The sequence below is a fragment of the Camelus dromedarius genome, chromosome 8, assembly GCF_036321535.1.
Source record: "Camelus dromedarius isolate mCamDro1 chromosome 8, mCamDro1.pat, whole genome shotgun sequence".
NCBI classification, from domain to species: Eukaryota; Metazoa; Chordata; class Mammalia; order Artiodactyla; family Camelidae; genus Camelus; species Camelus dromedarius.
This window is the reverse complement of record NC_087443.1, coordinates 6,938,837-6,963,325: the sequence shown is the minus strand read 5'-3', so window position 1 is coordinate 6,963,325 and position 24,489 is coordinate 6,938,837. Positions and strand designations below refer to the sequence as shown.

Sequence of the window (24,489 nt, the reverse complement as noted above, 5' to 3'; positions counted from 1 at the left end):
AGTCAGGTTCTCAGCTGCTGCAGGGGCTGAAGTTTTCCCAGGTTTTTTCTTTGGCATAATGACCAGCAGAATATTGACCCCTCTCATTGCTCTGGACCCACAGCACCTGTGGTCCTTACCACCATCTGCACATTCACCCAGGAGCTACTCACTTGTCTGTCTACGTCAGTGTGGGTTCTGACTTTAGCCAGAATAGGATCATGACCTCCTGCAGGGTGAGATCAGAAGCGCAGCAGAGAGCACGGGGAAGACCCTCCCTCCGCAGTAAGTGGACAAGAAACTAGGCTTAAAGAATGAATGGGAATTTAAGCATCAGTTTTGCCTCTTATTCTTTGGGACTTTGGGCAAAGTTTTCAACCTTTTTTTAATCACTTAAAAAATTTTTTTATTTTTTTTTTTTAATGGAGGTCCTGGGGATTAGAACCCCGGACCTCGTGCGGGCTAAGCACACGCTCTCCCACTGAGCTATTTCCTTCGTTCCTGTTTAACCTTCTTAAACTTTCTTTTCCTTATCTGTAAAATGGATATACTAATAGAAGGAACCCATAGGGTAAAATTTAGCACAGTGCCTGGCACACAGGAAGGCTCAGTAAATGTTAGCTATCATGAACAGTAATTATTCACCATTATTAACCATTAATTATTAATCAATCATTGATTAATTATTAAGCATTAATAATCATTGTATTTCATAATACATTTATTCTATGTATTATATCATTATTATAATTATGCATATTATAATTATAATAATATTTATATATTATTATATAAATATTGTAATATTATTATTATTTTTCATAATTAATTATTATTATAATTAATTATTAATCATGGATTAAGAAGGTCTGCTTCTTAATGGCTCACCCCCTCCCCACTCTGTAGATGATCGTCCTCAGCGAAGGTTGGCATCAGAATCTCCAACCAACTGAGCTCCAGGAGATCTCAGAGTGGGAGAAGGCACCCATGGGGTGTTTGGAAATGAGTTCGGTGCACATTAGAATGGAGAGGAGTAATGGCATTTAGTGGGCTGGGCAGCCAGGGTGGAAATGATCTCGCAATGAGCAGGACTGCCTCACGCTGTCAAGAATTTTGCCACTCAAAATACCAACAGTGCTTTTGTTGCAAAAATATTGCAAGCACTGCTTGGAAAGTATTTATATCTGAGGGCTAGCAGACCAAATCAATCCCATAAACATACACAAGTATCAGTATCAGTGAGGAAGGCATCAGTACCTTCTTATGGCTTCGGGCGGCTCTGCACGCAGGGGAACCCGGCTGGCTGAGGCCAGGGTGTCCCGCAAGGTGTCGTGGACCTCCTGCAGCTCGCGCGGGGTCAGCCCGCCCAGCAGGGGGCTCAGGTCGCAGCCCTGCCACGGGAGGAGCTGCTCCTGCTCGTCTATCTCCTGCCTCAGCTGCTGCTCTTTTGCTTCCAGCACAGACATCCTGGCCTGGAGGGCTTCGATCTCCTTCTGCAGAGGAGGGAGAGAGCAGATGTGATCAGTTAATCCTGCTCACGGCGGACTGCGCTGCTGCTGGGTCCTACACACGGGGGCCAGCCACGTGCACGAGAGCCGGGAAGCCCCCTTCGGAGGCAGGCGGAAGGCAGGAGGTTTGCTGACCTGCAAAAATCAGGCCAGCTTTGTATTTCTCATGAGTTGGCATAAGGAAAAACATACCCTCCCCAGCATTAAATACTCATAAAAATAATAATTTTTTTAAAGGGACAGAACATAGCACCCAGTCAGCTCTTTTTCCAATTGCTTTATTACACGTGACAAAGATCACAGGCACAGTCGTGCCAGCCCACCCCCCTGCCGAGCATGTGATCTGAGACAGCGTGGTGTGGTCCCTGAACTCCATGACGATCAGGTACCGTTGCTGGAGGACATGTCACAGCATGTGATGGAGGGTGTCTCGGCTGCCGGGACCACCAGGGTCACCGTGGGCATGCTGTGGATGCTGACCAGATGAGACTCATTTAATTAACACATTCCCAAGTTCCTGGCGAGAGGAGGGGGGTGTGCAGTGAACCAAGAATTTGCCTTGGAAGAACCCAGCAAATATATAAACAACTTACTTCATTTCAGGGGCTACCAGCTAAGCGGGTAACACCAGCCACAGACCAGAAAAGAAAAGCAAACAATCCTTGGCTGGCCTGTTCCCAAACATGCAAATTTAGCATGGAGAGAAAGATTAAAAATCATAGCTTCTTCAGTCTACAGGATCCGAGATGCCGCAGATAGCGTTATGCCATCCAAATTTCATAGAAATATTAAATAAGTTGAATTTCCACTAACATGACAAACGGAAATCCAAAGAATCCACAGAGCACCATCCAATCTTGAGGTCGATGAATAAAACAAGCAGCAGGTAACTGAGGGCCCACAGGGCACACAGCACTGGGGCAGATAAGCATCTCGCTGCCCAGAGGATTCTGCATTTAAAATGAGACTCTTAATTAACACACTCCCATGTTCTGTGCACTGGTCTCTAGCTGATAAGCACACGGTGCTGGTCCTGGCTGTCTCCCCATCTCTGGCCCATGTCCTCCAACCCCCAAGGTACAGGTCACCCACAGCTCTGCCCACTGACCCTGATTCCAGCAGGGGAGGGAGGAGAAGGAGGAGGTACTGAAAAGCCACCACTAAGACACTCTAAGAAAACAGCATGTACGCCATCGGTCCAAGATGATAGTATTATTGACAGTCTCTCTGCCAATCTCCCTACGTCCAACCTTTGAATTCCCATCCTCTATTCTTTTCTCTTTTAATTTTTTTTTAACTGTGGTAAAATGCATGTAACAGGAAAGGTACCATCTTAACCATTTTTAGGTGCAATTGAGCTGCATTCAGCACATTCACAGTGTTGTTCTACCATCACCCCCATCCATCTCCAGAAGCCTCTTCGTCCTGCAAAACTGAAACTCCGTCCCCATGAAACACTAACCCCGCATTTCCACCCCAACCCCCAGCCCTGGCAACCACCAGTCTACTTTCTGTCTCTGTGAATCCAACTCCTCTAGGGACCTCCTATCAACGGAATCACACTGTAGTTGATTTTTTGTGGCTGGTTTACTTCACTTAGTGGAATGCCCACAGCCATGTTGTAGCACGTGTCCGAATCTTCTTTCAATGGCTGAGTAATATTTCAGTTCCTGGGGGGAGGGGGGATCTACCCAGGAGTGGAAATGCTCAATCACATGGTAATTCTACTCCTCATTTTTTAAAGAACCACCGTATTGTTTTCCACAGTGACTCTACACCCTACTCTTACAGAGAAGTCAAAGTGACTCTATAAAATGTGGTCAGATTATGTCACTTCACTGCTTAAAACCCTCCCAGGGCCCCCCATTCCAATCAGAGACAAAGGCCTGTGTCAGTCAAGGGGGGCTGATGTGGGGTTCTAGAAGGTGAGCGGCCCAAATGAAAAAATGCACGAGGAGTTGCCATACCGCCAGACATCATGGGGGTAACAACACTTTATTCTATTGCCACAGGGAGGTGCGTGCCTGTGATGCACCTGTCCTGCTTTTTATCTGTTCTCGGCCAGCACATGCGCAATGCAAATTTCTTTGTTCATTAGGCTTACAGAATATCTCTAGCACATGCATACTTCTATTTTCTTTGTTCTAAATCTTATATAATTGACGCATGCGTACAGCAATTATTTACTGCAAACTACAAACATGCTCTGATCATGGCCTTGGGTCCCACAGCCTTAACTCATCTCAAGGCCAGCTCACAGCCTGCAAGGCCCCTTTTATCTCTGACCTTCCCCTCTGCCCTCCATCCCGACCCTGGCCTCCTGGCTGCCTTTGAATGCCTGGGACATGCTGCCACCACAGGCCTTCACATGCCTGTTTCCTCTGCCAGGGATGCTCTTACTGGAGATTTCTGCAAGGCCCACTCCCCTCTCCCATCAAGTGTTTGCTTCAGTCTCACTTCTCAGTGAGCAGACCCCGCTACCCCAACACCCTCGTCCATGCCTGGGAGCTCCAACCACCCAACAGCAAACTAGGGATATAATTTAGGTCTTTATTGTGTTTGCCATTTCTCCTTCTTTTTAAACACCTTTATTGTGGTATGGCTACTGTACAGTAAACTGCATATATTTCAGATGTACAACTTGATTGATTTTGATAGATGTATACACCAATGGAACTACCACCACAATCAAGATAGCTAGCATTTCCATCACTCCCCAAGAGGTGCAATTTTCAAATTCCCAATTTATCCTTTCCCACCCTGTTTACCCCCTGCTAACCATAAGTTTGTTGTCTATGTCTGTGATTCTGTTTCTGGTTTGTAGATAAGTGCATTTGTGGCTTTTTTTTTTTAATTCCTCATATGAGTGATATCATATGGCATTTTTCTTTCTCTTTCTGGCTTACTTCACTTAGAATAACAATCTCCAGGTCCATCCATGTTGCTGCAAATGGCATTATTTTATTCCTTTTTATGGCTGAGTAGTATTCCATTGTATATATACATATACCACATCTTCTTTATGTTTGCCATTTCTTCTCTATCTCCCCCCTACCCTCACCAGCACAGAAACACCACAGGAATTCTTAGCAGCACAAATGGTACCTGGCACACAGCAGACACTCAATAAACACCCACTGAATCAATGAATAGCCACCTTCCCCCAGAGTTCTGCCAAGAATGCTCCCTAAGTTCCCTAAGCCACAGTGGTGTTCTGACATCACCAGGAATTGGGTAGACCTTCAGCTGGCAAAGATCCTTCAGAACCTAAAACCAGATTTCACACGTGCAGCTCACCGAGCTTTGCAGTAATACTCACTGAATATGAAAGCATTAGTTTATTGTAGAATATTTTCAACTTGCGATGACTTTTGCTTCCCTTTGCCACCTTGCTATTGTATGGACTTGGAGGGGCAAACCCAGACAACAGGAACACTCGACATGATGGGAAGGGGCTCCTGGTAACTTGTCCAAGCCCCACTGACTGGTCTAAGTTCATTCAGCTGTTTAGAGCCTTTGCCTGGTTTTGGACTTGGGTGTGAAAGACCTAGGCTCTTTCCAAAAGTCCTATCGCCTCCAATCAGTGTTTCCTACCTGCTCCTTACTCCTGCCTCAGGCCTCCGAGCTCAAGCAGGTGTGGACAGAGCTTCAAGGTTCTCTCCCCCTAGGGTGTAGGGGGACCTGTCAACTTCCAGCATTCCTGGCTGCCTCCTGGCTTTAAATCGGGGCTGCACCAAGATTTCTAGCCCCCAGATGATTCTCGGCCAACTGGTATCCACTCCTCTGGGTCAACCTGGAGCCTCCGTGATGCCCCAGTCATTCTCAGTCATGCCTGCCTCACCCAGTTGGTACTTATACCTCTGACGACTGCTACTCACGGTCCAACCTGATAGCAATTTCCATAAAGGATTTCCACAACTCAAGATTTTTTTTTCTGCCTTCCAAAAGAACCTTCTAAAGGTCAAAATGATAAGAGGTGACAAATTGGCCTGGAAGACAAGGAAAGTATATTCAAAAGGTAATGAGGAGTATCAAAAACGGACACAAACACTGGCGAGGTTTTAACCTCTCATTTGTAACAAGACTCCTGCAAACCCTCCAGTCACTGCCACCCATCACTCTGCCTCTTACTTCCCAGGCGGACAGCCAAAGCTCTCTAATTGCCACACTCAAGCAAAGACCCTCCCCCTGCGCTTTGGCTCAAATGGGTAAGAAAAACGCTGTCCTATTTCCTGAAGATCCTTCACCCACTTACCTGCAACTGTTGCTTTTCTTGGAGAAGCCAGTCTCGCCTGGTGACAGACACACGCAGGTTGTCCTGAGTGGTGGGTTCCACGGTCTTGGCTTCCACTCTGAGCTGGGCTTGGCTGTCATCCCCGCCAGCCCTTAAAATAAAACATACATATTGGTACAGATGTGGACGAGCTGAAAGCCTCAGATCTACAAGAATGTTCAGGGAAAGAAGTTCCACAGAGTGGCCCCCAGCTGTTCTCAACCTTAGGAGGCCCCCAGGCATGAGATGCCTAATATAAGTTTTTGTCTGTACGACATGGCTTTTTCCCCATAGCCAGCTTGCTTTCTTGGACTTGCCACTGCCCAGGACCGCATGTGGCTATCTGTGCTGAAAGCATAAAATACGCACCAGATTTTAAAGTCTAAGTATGAAAAGAGAGAGTGCAAAATATCTCCTTAGTGATATTTTTGTGTTCATTACATGGTAGAATGACATTTTTTGATATGTTGGGTTAATTACGTGTATTTTAATAATTAATTTCACTTGTTTCTTCTTACTTTTTAAAATGTGGCTATCCAGATGTGGATACCAGCAATGGAATACTACTCAGCCATAAAAAGGAATGAAATAATGCCATTTGCAGCAACATGGATGGACCTAGAGATGATCATACTAAGTGAAGTAAGTCAGACTGAGAAAGATAAATATATGATACCATGTATATGTGGAATCTTAAAAAAAATCATACAAATTCTATTTACAAACCAAAAACAGATACACGAACATAGAAAACAAACCATGGTTACCAAAGGGGAAAGGGCGAGGAGGGATAAATTAGGGATTGGTGATTAACAGACACACATTACTATATATAAAGTAGATAAACAATAAGGACCTACTGTGTAGCACAGGGAATTATATTCAATTTCTTGTAATAACATATAAAGGAAAAGAATCTGAAAAGAAAAAATATGTATGTATGCATAGGTATAACTGAATCACTTTGCTGTATACCTGAAACTAACATTGTAAGTCAACCACAGTTCAATAAAAAATTTAAAAATAAATATAACAAACAAATAAATACATAAAATCATGCATGTGGTTTGCAATATATTTCATGGGACAGCTCTGCATTCACCATTCAAGACAGAGTCAAATTCCAGGGCTGATCTTGGCCATGGAGATTTAAAAGAGGAATGACAGATTTGCAGATGCTTGGATCAGAGCTTCTCGGAAAAGGCTTGCTAAAACCTGTCAAAAACCGCTTAAACCCTGTTTGGCTCTTCTTACTCCCATTCCTGCAGGAGTTGGCATATTTGGTCAAAGCAACACTGGTGAAGATGCAGCCTTGAGTTGCCTTTGCAGGAGCCCTGTGGGTATTTCCCATCAAAGGATGACAAATCCAGCCTTCAAGTCGATTCCTAACTCAGTGCAGTTGGATGAAAAAAATTTCACCCTAAGCAAAACTGCGTTACCAATTCAAGGAAACTATGTCTAAGAAAACATCATCAAGTAAAATTAAAAAGGCAAAAAATTGGGGAACATATGGCCACATGTGTGTCAGAAAAAGGGGAAATAGTCCTAGTGTCAATCAAGAGGGCTAGCAAATCAGGAAGAAAAATATGAGTGCATCTATCAGAAATTCAAACAAACAAACAAAAAGAATGAAATGAACATAAATACAAAACAGAAACAGACTCATAGACACAGAATACAAACTTGCGGTTGCCAAGGGGGCGGGGGGTGGGAAGGGACAGACTGGGATTTCAAAATGTAGAATAAATAAACAAGATTACACTGTATAACACAGGGATATAAGCAAGATCTTATGATAAATCACAGCAAAAAAAATGTGACAATGAATATATGTATGTTCATGTATAACTGAAAAATTGTGCTCTACATTGGAATTTGACACAACATTGTAAAATGACTATAACTCAATAAAAAAATGTTTAAAAAAACTTTTAATTTGAAGTATAGTCAGTTTACAATGGGTCAATTTCTGGTGTACAGCATAATGTTTCATAGATATACATATATATTTGTTTTCATATTCTTTTTCATTATAGGTTACTATAAGATATGGAATACAGTTCCCTGTGCTGTACAGTAGAAACTTATTATTCACTATTTTATATATAGTAGTGTGTATCTGCAAATCTCGAACTCCCAATTTATCCCTTCTCACCCCCTTTCTATCCTGGTAATCATGAGCCTGTTTTCTATGTCTGTGAGTCTGTTTATCAAAAACGGTTTTAAATGCAAATTTAAACAACACAAAATATCATGTTTCACCGGACAGCCTGGCAAAAGTTTCCAGAAACCATAATTCCTCGGTGAGCACAGGAAATAAGAATTAGATCTACAATGCAATATAACTGGATCATAATGTTCCCATTCTGAGAATCCACTATATGTAAATAATCACAGATAAACACAAAGAACAGCTACCAAAAGAAAAAAAAAAAAACTCAACATATTTTACCTTGGTAGCCAAAAACTGAACACACCATACCTGTGGTCCCAGATGAGAATCAGAGGGGAACACCACGGCACAGCCACCGGAGGAGGGCCACGCCACCACTAAAGTCAGGCCACCAAAGAAGATAACACTGTGTGGAAAACGTTCACTATACATCGCTGTCTTTTACAGCAGGTGTTACAGTATTCTGTATAACGTGAACCAACTACTATAAAAACAGCACGTATATAAAATAAAAGACAGGAAAATAGCCACCAAAATATTATCAGCCCTTATCTCTGGGCGGTGGGATTAGTTCTTTTGGCCCGTCTTTTATTTTCTAAGTGTTCTATAATGAACACATATTATTCCTACAACTATAATAAAAATGTCTTCTACCCCAAACACTAAGTAGCTGTGCTGTTTATTTAAACCATCACCAATCTTTTGTAGGCTTTGGACATTTAAATTGACAGTCTGTGTCTGAATGTGTTAATGATCAAGGGCGTCGCCCCTGCAGAGAGGCCGGTCCCTACGGCTCTGAGAGTCTGAGGCATAAACTAGCCCTGTCCCCTCTCGCTGGGATCTCCCTCCTTGCAGCTGGAACCTGGCTGCCACACACGTGCCGATTTCAGGGCTCCTCACGTGGAAGCGTGAAGCTCTCTGTTCTGACTTGTACATTCACGCAGGATCTCACAGCCGCCACATTTCTTAGGAAAGAAGTTGAGTGCCGATCCAAATACGCTCCGTCCAGCTCTTTCCCTCCTACCCACTTCATCCATTCGTTCATTCAGAAAAAGAAAAACCATCATTAAGCCCACCCGCCAAGCGCCATGGACTGGGCTTGGTGCCAGAGACACAGCGGCAAAAGGATGTGGTTCCTACACGGAGCAGAAGTGATGGATAAACCAAGACAACAGATAAACGCTCACCCCAAGGCTCAGACTTACTCACTGCAGGAGTGGCAAGGTGGAAGTCATGCTCCCACTTCCTAAATCTCAACGCGGCACTTAGAAAGCAAGCAACCCTACCGAGCACAGCGATGAAGCAACACCACTTCTAAGACTTTTAGAAGCGATGGCTGAAAATAGTCACTTCAGCTTTCTTTCTTGAAAGCAGCTGACTTACTGTAACACACCACGCAGCTTCGACATTTATTTTAAGACCTGTTACTCTCTGTTCCATGCGCGTAAAGACAAATTACGACAGTAGTAGTAGCATTAAGTATTTCGTAAACTGATAATAAAAAGATCAGCCAGTACGAACGGAGAATTTACTGCACACCAGATGCTATCAGTCCTATCGCACTCACCCCTCACTGCAGACCTAAGATGAGAATGGTGTTACTGCAGTTTTGCCAGGGAGGACACGGTGCCAGGGAGATTGAGCGACTCGCTCTGAGCAAAAAGCAGAATTGAGGAGTCAGTCAACGGGGCGTCAGGCTGAGTCCCACTTTCCAGCCCCTTCCAGGATACCATGTGCCGTTTAGGCTCTCAGCAAGATTATAAACTTGTGTTTCCTCCTGGCGTCTAGCCACATGCCACGCACACTGATGATCAAGTCCCCTGGCTCCTTGTTTAACGGGCAGCTGAGAATGACAGGCACAGGGAGTGGACATCCATGGCTGAAGCCTTAACTCCACCTTTTTCTAGCTGTGTGTCCTTGGACTTACCAAATCTGTCTGAAACTTACCTCCCTCATTTTCAAAACGAGGATGACGGTGATGGTGATGATGACGATGTCTTCCCTATATGGCTGATTACAGGGATCAGATTTATTCAACAAATGGCCACTGAGCACCTGCTGTGTGCAGTCTCCACCCTCGCACCGGGGCCACATGGGCTGAGAGAAGGAGCACCTCTGTCCTCGGGAAGCTGGCCGCTCCCCTCCCACCTCAGTGTTCGCATCTGGAAAGTGAACGCTGTGCGCAGGTGCAGGGGACACACTGTCCTTACGGGGTAATGAAGGTTAAAGACGAGGTGCTTCTGAGGTCCTTCACACGTATCAGAAGAGGAGGTCCCTGGGAGGCAACCATCATCGGCTATAGCGGGAAGGGGACCCACTTCCTCCTCTGGGACCCAGTCTCAGCCCGGCCACCCAGCCAAGCCTCGGAAGTTTTTGTCCCTCGTGCCCAGCACTGAGTGGGGCTCAGCAGATATATCTTGAGTGACTTAATGAGTCCATGCCCTAGAAAACCCAGAAGTCCTTTATATTCAGCTTTCTATTGCATTAGATCATTTCTTTGCGCTAATTTATTTCCCAATTTGCTCTGCTTATGCAAATATTGAGTTGTCTGAATTTCCTAAATAGATACCATCTGGGTCGGGGTGGGAGTTATTGAAGGAAATCAACACAGAATTGAAAATCAGCTGCAGAGGAGTCACAGGTGGGTAACCGGGAATTCTCTCTTTTTGTTAATCACATTCATTACTTAATCTGGAAGAAAAGCCCCTGTGATTACCCAAAACTCCTCTCTGTTCCTCTCAGACTTTGACTCTGGGTGGGGAAAGCATCCACAGACAGCGGAGGGATGGCCCCAGGACACACCACAGCTCAGTAATGAAGCAAGGGACAGGCTTCCAGCTCAGCTCTCCCGTGCTCGGAGCCAGGCTCCCCCTTCCCTCTGCAGTGTGGTTCCCTTTATTTTAATAAACCTCAATGTGTAATCCCAAACGTCAGTGCAAATTAGTGTCGCTTCTATAAACTAATCAGTGTGGAAGACGAGCAAATCCCTCGGGGCAAGGATTAAAAACGCGTGGTTTGGAATGTTAGCGTGGCACTTGGTGCCAACAGGGACTCGGGGTGTCTAAGACACCACCGTCAGCCTGAGGTTTCACGCAAGCCCCCATCGGGGGGCCGTGCAGCGCTGGAACAGTCTTGGCCTTTCTACTTTCTTCTCCACTGATCGTTTAAAGACAGATGAAACCCATTTGTATAATAAGACCCTGTACCCCTAAAATAAGTTTAGCTCCAAATTGCAGAGGACATTTTTCATCCCAGGGAATAAGATTCACCCTGTGACTTTGGTGAGCACAGAGCTCAGTAACATTGAGACGAGAATGAATCCCCCAACCGTAACCTGAAAGTCAGGATGCTTCCTGAGCCTGGTGGTTAATGGGGGTGCGTGAGTGACGAATGCACGTGGCCACCTCCTCCCCAGCATGCTGGGGTCCAGGACCCCCCAGTGTCCTGCCCTTGCTCAGAGGACCGCCTTCAGGAAGGTCTAGAGTGAGAACAACAGGGCAGAGGGGACCCCAGATGTTTCACCCGTTGGGACATCTCCTGCCAATTGCTGTTTATACATATGGACATATAACACAGAGGGTCCCCTTCAGACACAGAGTCTTCGTGATGCCAGCAAAATTGCTCTTTGGTGCCACTGCTAGGACCGGTGCTTTTAATGGAAGGAAGGACCAAAAACTGATGCTCTCACTGTCACAGAGAGGAAAACCTCGGTTCAGAAGATGACTTCTGGCAGCAAGTCTGGGGTAGGACCTTCTGAATAGCTTTGCAAACTGCTCTCCGTGTCGACAACTCTTCTGTCAAATTTACATCATCTGACCTAGGTGTTCCCACCCCTCCCTCACTGGGAAGACGGTGAGAGGGAAGTGGTTTGGGCCGGTCATACAGTCATTGAAGGGTGCTTTAAAGCTAGAAATAGCTTCCTCAGCCAGCAACTGACGTCACAAATTACTGAGGTCACTCTGACGGCACAAACAAATATTGTAAACTTGCCAGACACGATACAGGTAACTTTACGGTTCTTCCTTATATATCTGATTTGGGTCTAAAAGTAAAAAGAATGGAGTAAACATGATACACCTGAGGAGAGGGGGCACCCCTGTTCTCTACTGTCCTATCCCACCCACAGTGGTGACGCCAGGAGGGGCGCATGGATATTTCCTCAGGTTTGTAATAACTACGCCTGATACCACTGGCTTCAGACAGACCTCAGGTGAATTTGAGCGAAGAGGGTGACATGGAGAGCGTAACTGGGAAGCTTTTATTTATAACCCACTGATTTTTACAAGTTCTGAGGAGTCCTCTGTGACTCACTTCAGCTGATTTTTCTCGTCTTTTCCTTCCTCTCATATCTTCTCGAGGTGATGACAAGGGGTCGGGAGGGGGGTTTCCTGGGAGGGACACAGGCCACACTCATCCCCATTTGGCCCAAGCTGTGATCAGGGGTCCCGAAACATCTCCCAAACAACACTGTTGTTTGTTGGCAGCAATGATCACTTTTATGCTGTGCCATAATGTAGCCAACTCGTTTTATACCTCTGGTAAAATGTGTCTGTGCCAGTTACTTGGTAGTCTTTGGGACATCGTCCCAGCCCATGCACTCAGAGCAGACTGTCACTGGATTCTACAGCATGATGGTCCCCGACATGACAATTAAACAGAAATACAGAATCACATGTTTCAAAAGGAAGACAGGAAGAACTCGTCAGAGGAGAAGTGACGCAGCCCAGAAACCCGGTGAGCTGCACATTTCTCTGTCCTGTTCCCATCGCAAAGGAAGTAGGTGCACAGGAGATAGTTGGACAGGCAAACCAGAGCTCTGCCTCGATAAGCCCACAATGGAAAAACCATTGTATGTCTTTGTTTCTAAACTTTGTTGCATTTTGCTCATTTCACGTACATGCTGGTGTTGGTCCAATGGGAAAACACGTAGGGCGCACAGTCAGAGAAATGCAGAGCGTGAATGGGAAAATTATCCGTCACAGGTGCGATCGTAGACCAAACCCCTCTCTTGGGAGAAAGGAAAAGAGAACCGTCTTTGGACCGGGTGAAAGATACAGCAGGAGCAGGACACGGAAAGATCTGAACTGGATGTGTAATTGAAGTTTCAGGGGGGAGGGTATAGCTCAGTGGTAGAGTGCATACTTAGAAATGCATGAGGTCCTGGGTTCAATCCCCAGTCCCTCCTCTATGAATGAATGAATGAATGAATGAATGAATAAATAAATAAATAAATAAATAAATAAATACCCAAAAAATAAGTAAATAAATAAGTTTCAAACTGGACTGGACTGGATGAGCATCAGCAACTAAAAATGCCCTGGACGTCTGTATTATCTACCCAAGATATCACAAAGAAATAGGAGAGATGGGTTCCACAGAGCACAGCAAACCAGGGAACAGTTCAACCTGACGCTTTTGAACCCCGCTGAGCAGAGACCCCCCCACCCCGCCCCAGGGCAGCAGTCAGAGTACAGAGCAGTGCGGAACCAAAAACCGAGAGCGACACATGCCAAACCCTCTGAGCACCAACACCTGCTTTGAGAGGAGCCCCGTGAACGCCCTCGGTGACAGCCAACACTCTCTGGGCTGCTGGAAGGACCTGGACAAATCGAGTGTGAGTCAGATATTCTACACAAGCTCAGAGAATTCAACGGCGCTTTCTAAAGAGCTGAGCTCAGACAGGGATTATGAAGACCCGAGGGGCAGTGAAAATAAAAGGTGAGGTACCTGACTGTACGCGGGCGTGGACACTTCCTCCAATCTTATTCTAAACCAAATGTTCTTCACCGGAGACCCAAAGACCCCCCCCCCCCCGAGAGGGAATGAATAAGCTCAGAAGACCCGTGGGTCTCGCCAAACCGCACGCCGTCCCCCGTGTGTGTGTACGGATGCGATGTCGCGATGGAAGTCTGCAGCTTCTCTTACGTTGTCCAGGAAACACTTGACCCCAACAAGGTGAAGAGGCACTACTGTGTTATTAATTAGTATTGAGCATTTGCCAAGTCTATACAACTGTTTGATTTCTACAGGAAAACTACCAGCATGGGAAAGCATCCTCTGTCCCCCTGGACTCAGAGACCGCCCCCCGCGGCCGAGAAGCCTTTCTGTCCAGGCTCCGGCTGTGGGAGCTCCGGCCTGACACCGTGTCCCCCTGGCGGCCGCCGTGAGAACTGTAGCCAAAGCCGCTGGTTCAGAGGAAACTGCAAGTCCAGATAATCCTACCGGTGACAAATGTCACAGGCTGGCTGGGCAGTTGGCACATTGAAAGATAATTTTATAGACTGAGTTTCTTGTTAGTTTTATTAGTTTTTTTTTTAATTTAAGTGTAGTTGATGTACAATGTTGTGTTCGTTTCTGGTGCAAAGTGATTCAGTTATACATAAGCGTTGATGTGTATTTTTCATATTCTTTTCCATTATAGGTTATTGACTATCATTATAGGATATCCATTATAGGATATTGAATATCATTACCTGTGCTGTACAGTAGGAGCTTGTTGTTTATCTCTTTTATATACAGTAGTGTGTATCTGCTAATCCTAAACTCCTAATTTATCCCCCTTCCTTTCCCCTTTCTTAACCATAAGTTTGTTTTCTATGCCTGAGTCTATTTCCTTTTATAAATAAGTTCACTTGTGGCATATTTTGGACTCCACATATAAGTGATATCATGATATTGGTCTTTCTCTGTCTGACTTCCTTCACTTAATATGATTATTTCTAGGCCCACCCAGGTTACAGCAAATGGCATTATTTCATTCTTTTTTATGGCTGACTAGTATTCCATTGTGTGTGTGTATGTGTATTTGTAACTGATGCTGTACACTAGAAATTAACACAACATTTTAAACCAACTATACTTCAATTTAAAAAAACATTTATAAGGAAGCACCTACGAGGTACCAGGCACTCTGCTCCATGCTACCCTCAAAACTACAGGACAAAATGACTAGCCTCGCTGTTAAGACAGGCTCTGGGGTGACCCCAAGATAAACTGAATGTAAAATGAGGAATTGGCTAGACAGGCTTGTGACTGTCAGAGCCAACCGGGAATTGGAAATACAGTATAATTGCTGTGGCCACATTTATATCTAAGTAGAAGCAGACCTGCGCTGTGATTAGGCTGACAGTCTTCATCGCAACTGGTTCTGTCCCAGCCTTTATCCGAGGAGAGAGGTAACCAGCAGGCAGATGAGAACAGTGGTTCCCAGACTTCTCAAACAGTCTGGTGCCTGGGACTCACCCCTAGACTGCCTGACTAAGTTGGTCTGGGGTGGAAGGGGGATATTTAAAAGCTCTCCAGGTGACTCAAACGTGGAGCCAGGATTGAGAACCACCGAATCAGCAATAGTGACTGCTCCCCCCCTACTCATCCAGGGCGCCTCTGGGTAGCAGAAGCAGGGGAAGATGCTCAGGAGCTGGAGGCCGAGTTAGGAGGAAGATGTCTTCGTGTTTTCATCCCTCAGTCAGAGAGGACCATCTGTGGATCTTACTGGTGTCACACAATGACAGAAGACCCTGCTGCCCTGGACAGGGGGACATCCACCCCCACTTTCTCAGGGAGGGGGGCGCCCAGGGGGAGTTTAGCACCTGGCCGTGCCTGGGCTTGTTGAAGCTCCCTCCTGCCACTGAGCGGAAGGCTTCTTAGGGCACGTGACCCACACTGGTCCCTCCCTCTGGAAGGAACCCCCACCTGCTCAACCAAAAGAATGGTGCTTCCCAGGGAAAGGCAGCTAAAGGTCTCTGGGGCTCAGCCCCTCCCAGCTTGGAAAAGAGCCCACAGGGGAGAGTACTTACCGCTGAGCCCCCCGGCGCAGGACAGCCCCCAGGTGGCCCAGGAGGCCACTAAGGGCCGGCTGCCTCGAAGGAAGCTGAAAGTTCAGGCTGCCTCTCTCTTTCTCCAGGTCCTCTAATCTCCGTTGGATCATCTCGGCTGGAAACCCAAAATGATGAGAGAGGAATAAAGAACCACGAAACTCAAAATAGACAACCCAGTGTCCCTTGGCTCCCCTCCCAGTCAATGGTCACCTCGGTGACATCACACAAAGCCACCTGTTTCTAGGTCAGCATTTTCATCTCTCAGCGCATGCTTTTAAGAATCTTCAGTCCTTTTATTGAAAAGACGGCCCTCTTAGCTTTCGTTCACCTAACTCTCAGAGTTGATGGTCTATGAATTCACATGAAGACCATGATTACAAGCATCACATTGAAGGATACTTAATACTAATCATTTTTAAAACCATGGTGATCACTTGGGAGAAAACCTGGTAATTTTGATGAGTTCTATATTAACCAGATGTAAAAAAACAATCAGTGCCCAAGAGTGATTTTGAGAATGTTTCCTTAGAAACCGTCCATCAAGAAAGACCCCGTCAGTTACTAAAGTCAAAGATGTGATGTTCAAAATCTATCAGGCCATAGGCGACCAGAGACCCACTTCTGCTTAAAGCAGGCATCCTATTATTTATTTTTCAATGACCTTAAGTCTCCAGAGAGAAGGTATAAATACAGAATCACTATAAAACAAGTTTTCTTTTAAAAAAAAATAAACTGCAGAAATTGGCATCCTCTCCACTGAGAACTTATTTTTATAATCAAACACCTCAAGAACTGGAAAGCTTCCCATAAAGCTATTTTTGCAGAAATGTATGGACTGGGTTTAAAAATGTCATCCATCAGAGCTTCCCTCCTGGTCCTTGACAGCTGGGGAGGACCTTGATCTCTTCCACCCTTGGGTAGCAGGTGGGCTCTGGGCCCCCAAGATCCCAGGCAGCCTCTGGTCAGCAGTGCCAACTGCTTACCCCACGTGCAATGTAAATATTATCCTCTTATACGTGAGCCATGCTGAGATACAGCAGACACTCTACCCTAGATCACAAAACCCATTTACATTCCTACGGCCCTACTATCCATTTTCCAAGCAAGCCACTTCTGCAAGACTCAACTTCATCTCTTTTTTTTTAATTGAAGTATAATCAATTTACAATGTTGTGTTAATTTCTGATGTACAGCATAGTGACGCAATTATACATATATTCTATATTCCTTTTCATATTCTGTTTCATTTAAGCCATTATAAGGTATTAAATATATCCCTGAGCTATACAATAGGACCTTGTTGTTTAGCTACTTTATATACAATAGTGTATGGCTGCAAATCCCAATTTACCCCTTTATCCCTTCCGATCTCCTTCCCCTACCCTCCCGTAACCATAAGTTTGTTTTCTATGACAACTTCAAATTAAAACACTGTTTCAACAAGCTTGTTACTTTGAAAACTCTTTGAACAAAACTTTTTATTATACACCAGCAGGGGTCAACACTAATCAAGGTACACCCCTCTCGGGCAGTGACACACACCTGGGTGGGGGAGATGCAGACCCCAGGGGTCGTGAGCAGCAACCCTGAATCTCCAAGGATGTCAGTTACCAGACCTCCCCATCAGCTTGCCCTATGCCTTGTGACCAAAAGCCAGAAACTCGCTAAGAGAATTTGCCAAGGGTTCGTTCTAGTAATACCAGAAAGGGTCGTCTATTTCTTCAAGACAAAGGGACAGGTACTGCCAGGGCTCTTGGTCTGGGCCACCTTCTTCAAAGAGACAGCAAGGGGACAGCTAATTCAGATGCCACACGTACAACACACAGTGGAGGTCTTCTAGGATAACGCTGAAAGATACCTGCCCTGTTCTCTAACACCAAGCTTCATCCTTTTTAAAGATTTTGTTTTAATAATTTTTTTAAACATTTATTTATTTTACTTTAGTTATTTACTGTTTTATTGCTCCATAAAATCAAAACTTCTTACCTTACTTGCTTTAAAATAGCCTACTGATAAAATCACAATGCAGAAGATAAAGTTGTGTCAAGACGCTATGCCATAGGGACTGGGAGGAAACTGGGTTTGTACCTCAATGCTGCCATTTCTGGCTGTCTGACCTTCAAGTCACTTAACCTTTCTAAGCTTCAACTTCCTAATCTGCAGAAACAGGCCTAATAATAGTCTGTGTATCATAAGGTTTTCTGAGGATTAAACAAGATCATCTAACCAAGGCGTTTATCCACTCCTGGCACCCAGCACGTGTCCAAAAGCCTTGGCTATTGTTAGCAGTGCCACTAAGTGTTGACCTTCAAATGCTCACCAGAAAGTTTCTACCCAGGCTGGCCTCCCTCTGCTGTCCACCATATTCTTTTTTTTTTTTTTTAATATGTGATACTTTTATTTGCCTATGTAATTAACATTTTTTAATGGAAGTACTGGGGATTGAACCCAGGACCCCATGCATGCTGAGCACATGCTTTACCACTGAGCTGTACCCCCACCCCCTACCCACCATATTCTAAACTGGACCTTCCCACTTAGGGGTGGAAGGTCCTCAGAAAACACAACCTGATCCAGCAAAATCAAATAATGGAACTGGGAAACGGGCAACCAAAAATCATATTCACAATGAATTCCGAAGGAAAATACAAATTATCCCAGGAAATGTGTGTGATTGGCTCCGCTCTACGCTGCCACCCACCTTCAGAAGTGTGGCTATCTTAAATTATGTCTCTTTTATGATTTTTAAAAGTGCACTAGAATGTCACCATCGATGTTATAGCTTATTACTATCTCCAACTTCTAATGTAGCTCCTGCTCCAGGCTCCCCAGTGGCGCTCAGCTCCACATGCTAACATCACCTCGGCTTGGCGTGAGGGTCAAATCTGCTGGGTCCCCCAAGTGACACCCCTACTGGAATAGAGCCAATGTTTCAGAACCGCCATAAAGGGAGGAAAACCTTTAGAAACAGTACACCTGTAACTTCTATAATGTTGTACAGCAAGTCTATCTCAATTTTTTTTAAAAAAAGGAGGACAAAATAAAAAGCCAACAGTCCTTTAAGGTGATAGTTGACATTTAACAGTAGGATGATTGATGTTTTATATTTTCTTTCTTGGCATGGTTCATTTGATTTTGAACCTGATGGACCAGTATCTGAATTATCTTGAATATCATCATCATTATTTTTCCTTCTAAGAATAAACTCATTTTAAGCCAGTGGGGAAAAAAGCACACCCCTCTTCACTAATTATGATACCCCTGGCAGATGGAGCACCCAGCCAGGGCAAAGGCGAGGAGGGGAGGGGCTACGGGGTGGGCCTGACCATCAGACCCGAAGGCCATTTTAAGGACTTGTTACCAAAGGTGAGTTCGTGTACCCACCACACCATGAGGCCAAACAAACTGAAACGTCAGAGTTTGGAGCACAGAAAGGTTTATTGCAGGGCCGAGCAAGGAGGATGGGGTGGGTCAGGCCCAAGAAAACCCCGAACTCCCTAAAGGGTGTCAGCAAAGCATATTTAAAGGGGGGGTCGCAGGGTGTGTGATCAGCTCGTGCACAGACCTCTGATTGGTTGATGTGGAGGGAACAGGGCATCAACACCATCAACCTCTAAGAGCCAGAAGGCCTGGGGACCACGTGCTCTCCATCATCAGGTAGTTAATTTCTACCCTTTGGTAGTGGTTTTTAGCATCTGAAAAACTCAGGAAATACACCTGAGATACTATGATCTGGGTCCTTCAGAGAGGGGCTGCAGCAGAGGATGTGGGGGCGGGAGCCTGGCCCAGGAAGGCCCCACAGGGTCCTACTTGGTTATAGACTTTGGCGTTTACTTTAAGGGAGTCAGGATCCCCTGGAGGGTTTGGAGCAGTTAGTGACAGGATCTGCTCACATTTAGCAGGAAACCGGATGCTTTGTTGGGAAGAGACCACAAAGGACAGAAGCCTGCAGGCCAGCCCCAAGGTCCTTGCAGTTTCCTAGACCAGACCTGGAGGTGGCCGCCTAGAAGCAAAAGTGGGGGAGCAGGAGGTGCTAGGATCCCGAATGTTCTCTGACAGATCTGACCTAGGGGACGAGGGAAGGCGATATCCAGAGGCACTCCAGTGCTTTTGGCCTGAGCAGCCAGAAGAATGGGGATCGGATATTCCCACTCCCAGGAACATCCTTCCTCCTCCAGCCTCCGGGTCTGGGCATCCGCTCCGCAGGCGCCTTCCCGGCACCGCCCCGACTCCCCAGGCGGGCTCCCTAGGACCCCGGACCTCTCCTCCCACGAGGTGCCTCAGGCTTCTCGCCACTTGGTCCAGGCCTTCTGTGTGCATGACTGAAGGACTGCGTCACCGTGCCTGTCATGGTTCAGCGCCCCATACCAGGCGTGCCCCTAGCTGGGAGCAACTGTGCAAACGGTCCAAATAATCTTGAGTGCAGATGCCCGCACGGTGTTTCTTGTTTTGTGTATTTTCACAAGCAGCTGGATGGATACAAAAATGTAACACTCATCAAAACTAAAATTCACCGCCTCCCTTGCAAGGATTTCGCTTCTCTGAAAGATGTCCCAGCCCATCAGCCCGGTCAGCAGATCTTTAACAACTTAATGCTATATTTGTGACTTTACATCATTGGTACAAATCCGGCTGTGCCTTTAAGAAAATCTCTCTTATTCTCTTTGGCCAGTGGTTGAGGAAATATCACCCATGTTGTCGGATTTTTCTTTCTTCTAAACCCCTGCAAGCTTTCTGCAGACACGGTTCATCTGATTTCAGTTTGTGGCTCAAGGTTTAAAGCTAGAATTGTCGAGGGCGCTGCACACAGCAGGTGCTGACCATCCGACTGATAAGACAGCCACAATATTAGAACTGGGGGTTGCATTTTGCAAACACAACTGAAGACCAAAACCAAACTCGAAGTTCACCATGAAAGATATCACCATGCGATATCACGAAAACCGAGCAAAATGATACATTAAATAATATGTTCTAAATGATACTAAATATTTAATTTACCAATCGAACACACTTTATTTGTAGGACCTCAGCAATAAAAATTTTAACCCTCAGCTCATTCCATTTTGGATCAAGCAAATGCATTTTTGGATGCCGCTACAAAATATTTATTAACGTTTAATTGAGGGTCAGTGTTCATCTGCTATTCCTCAGCACATCAGTCCTAAGTAAGTGCCTATTATTCCGGCTACAACACAGAAACAGAGTGAAAGAAGCATACTTTCTACGTCTATGAATAAGCAAGCATTTACACAGCAGCAAGAAATCCTCACGCATGAAGCCTTCCTGCCAAAGAGATTTAACTCCTACTGCCTCGCTCTCTCCGTGGGATGATAGACTATATGGTGCAAACCATTTTCTGTTTTCTACCTTCTAAGGAGGCCCTTTAAAGCTAGGAAGCAATCAGTGTCTGCCTAAGTCATTTTTCTTGGTTCTTCCATAATAGCCAAGAAACGCTATTCACTGAGAGCCGAATATTGTTAACAACTCCACATTACCATACCCCTCCTGGGATGACCAGTTTACAAAGAATAAGACTGTGATAAAACGTATTTCAGACTAACCTGAGCTAGTTTCTGACTTTCAGTCTGTTGGAATTTGCTGGACTCATTATCATAAAAATCAGCCACTACTGGGGCACGGAAGACTTTCAGCATAATCGTCATTTTTGAGCATTTATTACATGCCCGGCCCCACACAGACATCACTTCTGAGCTTCCCAGTAACTTGGAGAGTAGGAATACAAATGCAGAACCTAAAATGCGGAGACGTTAAGGAATTTGCCCAAAGCCTCAGAATGAGTAAATGGCAAAGTCAGAATTTGAATCTTGAGCTCTTCTGGCGCCAGACTCTGGGCTTTTCCTATTAGATTTCCCAGGAAGCATCCCTGAAGCAGCGTGTGCTCCCGTAGTATTTCCCCATCACACAGGGATCCCATCTGTCTATTCATTTGTTTGGGTCCCTGGAGACCACGGGATACACTGGGCAGGGACTGAGCCTTATGCATCTCTGTCTCGCTGATGCAGCTCGGCACCAGGCACACACAGTAGGTACTGCGTAAACGATGACTAAAGAAATTAACGTTTATATTTGGATGAAGAACGCTGTAGACACAGGAAGATAACACTCATGTCGCAAGCACTGCTATGTGCCAAGCACCTGGCTGTCTATCCATCATGTTATCCTCACAATGACGTCATGAAGGAGACATGCGTGGTTGTCCCCACTTTGCAGATCAAAAGACCGAGGCTCGTGGAAAGTTTAAGATTTTGGTCTGGGTTAGTTACCCAGCTCTGTGGATTCAGAAATAAAGCCAAGGTCTGTCTGATTCCAAAACCTGTGGGCCTCTGTATCCTATGGGGAAGATCACATTCTATAATTTACCCCATACCCCGAAATACAGACCCAAATGCACTATAAAAATGCAAACAACTCTGTCAACACATTTTTCCACCTGAATCACCTTTCTCACAAAAAGCATTCAGTAGCCAAAACAAACAAAAAAACTGACAAAGGTGGAAACAAATGAAAAAGAATACGAAAAGGAATATATATGTATAACTCAATCATTATGACGTACACCAGAAATTAACACAACATTGGAAATCAACTATACTGCAATTTTTTTAAAAAAGAGGAAACAGCCTCAAATCGAATTCTAGGGGAATATTGAAATGAATTATGGTATATCCACTCACGTGGAATGGTATGTAGCAAGTCAAAAAAATTAGAAAAATTCTGAGCAAATATTCTCAAATTATAAGAGAAAAACGGGATACAAAATTATATGCATATAGTATCTGTGTTTTATGATTATAAATATGTTTTTCTACAAAGCTGGGGAGAACTGAGAGTTTTGGCCATCAGCTGTGTGATTCTGGGTGACTTTTTCTCCATTCCACTTCTTATAAAATCACCTGTAAAACCTTGAGCTGTTTATGATTTAGAGAAGTATCCTATTTTTAAAAAAGCCTACTGGTGACTTATATCACTCTTTGATTTCTGCATAAAAAATGGAGATTTGGTTTCCTCGCGTTCTTAATGCTAAACTGCTTAGGGTAGGCTTGGTCTCCCTGGGTCATAGGTCTTTTCAGTGTGTGCCAAAGAGGATTTCCAGAAATGTTATAGTTTAAGCTCACCGCTGTGTGGAAAGAAGACTAAAAAAATCCCTTTGGTTGTGGTATCAGGGGAAAAACAAACATTTGGGGGAGATACAAAAACTTCCAGAACAAGCAATCATTTCACCGTGGTGCTTGCCTGCCAAAAACTTAGCCTGTCATCTTGTTCTCAGAACATATTTGTTGATTTGTTCTGAAATATTTGTGTAGACTATTAAGTTTCAAGCACCTGTTGTTCTTCAGCAAAAATTTACCAGGCAAAATGAATTGAGAGTGGTCAAAACAGCAAAAGGAATGCAACCTCCAGTTTCTTCCCCAGGTCTTGGGTGTGTCATAAGACTAACAAGTTCTGTGTGTGTGTGTGTGTGTGTGTGTGTGTGTGTGCATGCACATTCATGCACACAAATGCTGTCAACTGGCTTCCAGCCAATGCTTCAAGTTGCAGTCTTCAGACACATCAGAAAACACACAAAATTCCTCAGGATCATGAGCTTCTGAAAGGGTGGCTTGGCTATGGGTCACTCCAAAATGCTTTTGCCTCACTTCTTTTTTTTTTTAATTGAAGTATAGTTGATTTACAAGTTGTGTACAGCGCAGTGATTCAGTTATATATAAATATACATATTCTTTTCCAGATTCTTTTTCATTACAGGTTATTACAAGCTACTGAATATAGTTCCCAGTGCTCTACAGTAGGACTTTGCTGTATCTTTTATGTGTACTAGTTTGTATCTGCTAACCCCAAAACTCCTAATTTATCCCTCCCCGCCTTTCCCCTTTGGTAACCGTAAGATTGTTTTCTATGTCTGTGAGTCTGTTTCTGCTTTATAAATAAGTTCATTTGTGTCATTTTTTTAGATTCCAGATATATTTGTCTTTGTCTGTCTGACTTACTTCACTTAGTGTGATCATCTCTAGGTCCATCTGTGTTGCTACAGATGGCATTATTTTATTCTTTTTTACGGCTGAGTAGTATTCCATTGTATATTTGTACCTCATCTTCTGTATCCAGTCATCTATCAATGAACATTTAGGTTGATTCCATGTCTTGGCTAATGTAAATAGTGCTGCTATGAACACTGGGGTTTTGCCTCAACTCTTAAAGCTAAATTCAGCTTTAAGCTGAATCTTTAAAGCTAAGAAAATGTTTCTTTCACCGAATGTCAATCACCAAATATCCTAGGGAAGTAACTGATCAATGGGATTTTGGTTACTTTCTTATTAAAGCCTCAGATTTCCAGAACTACAAAATTTTTCTCTATGGTAGGTTTTCACAGATGCTGTGGAAAACTGCATATATGTGATTCGTTTTCATTGTTCAGGATCTGCGGTGGCTGAATTTCCATTGGCAACTGTCAGTTGTCCACGTCTCTGTTTACAAGCCATGGGACTTGCCCCACCAGCATGCTGACCACTTCCAGCATCCCCTCCACCAGCTCCTTTACGACCAGCGTCAGCACCAGCCCTGCCCCAACTCCTATCACCACTGCCTCACCCCTGCTCAGTGCATCAGGGAGACAGACCCACCCTACTCTCCAGCTGCTTATTGGGAGATACGAGTTGAAAGCACAAGGTGGAAGAACCTTCTTCAGATCATTTCCAAAGAGCTATGATGTAGCAA

The 24,489-nt window shown here is 44.7% G+C and overlaps 1 protein-coding gene and 1 non-coding gene across 4 annotated transcripts in view; one reads left to right on the top strand and one right to left on the bottom strand.

The window, feature by feature from the left end:
* The window catches only part of TSNAX (translin associated factor X), a 394,977-nt gene that overhangs the window by 217,784 nt on the left and 152,704 nt on the right, over positions 1-24,489 (bottom strand). For all 3 annotated transcript variants that reach the window (XR_010381833.1, XM_064487870.1, XM_064487871.1), the window contains 3 exons: positions 15,730-15,865; positions 5,743-5,872; positions 1,237-1,472 (listed from right to left, as the gene is read on the bottom strand). Coding sequence is in view for 2 of the 3 variants with exons in the window: in XM_064487870.1 (XP_064343940.1) it covers positions 1,237-1,472; positions 5,743-5,872; positions 15,730-15,865 (502 nt within the window). In the remaining variant the exon portion in view is untranslated. The remainder of the gene's footprint in view (positions 1-1,236; positions 1,473-5,742; positions 5,873-15,729; positions 15,866-24,489) is intronic.
* On the top strand, positions 13,045-13,118 carry TRNAS-AGA (transfer RNA serine (anticodon AGA)). Its single transcript has one exon. It is a non-coding gene; the product is annotated as a tRNA-Ser (tRNA).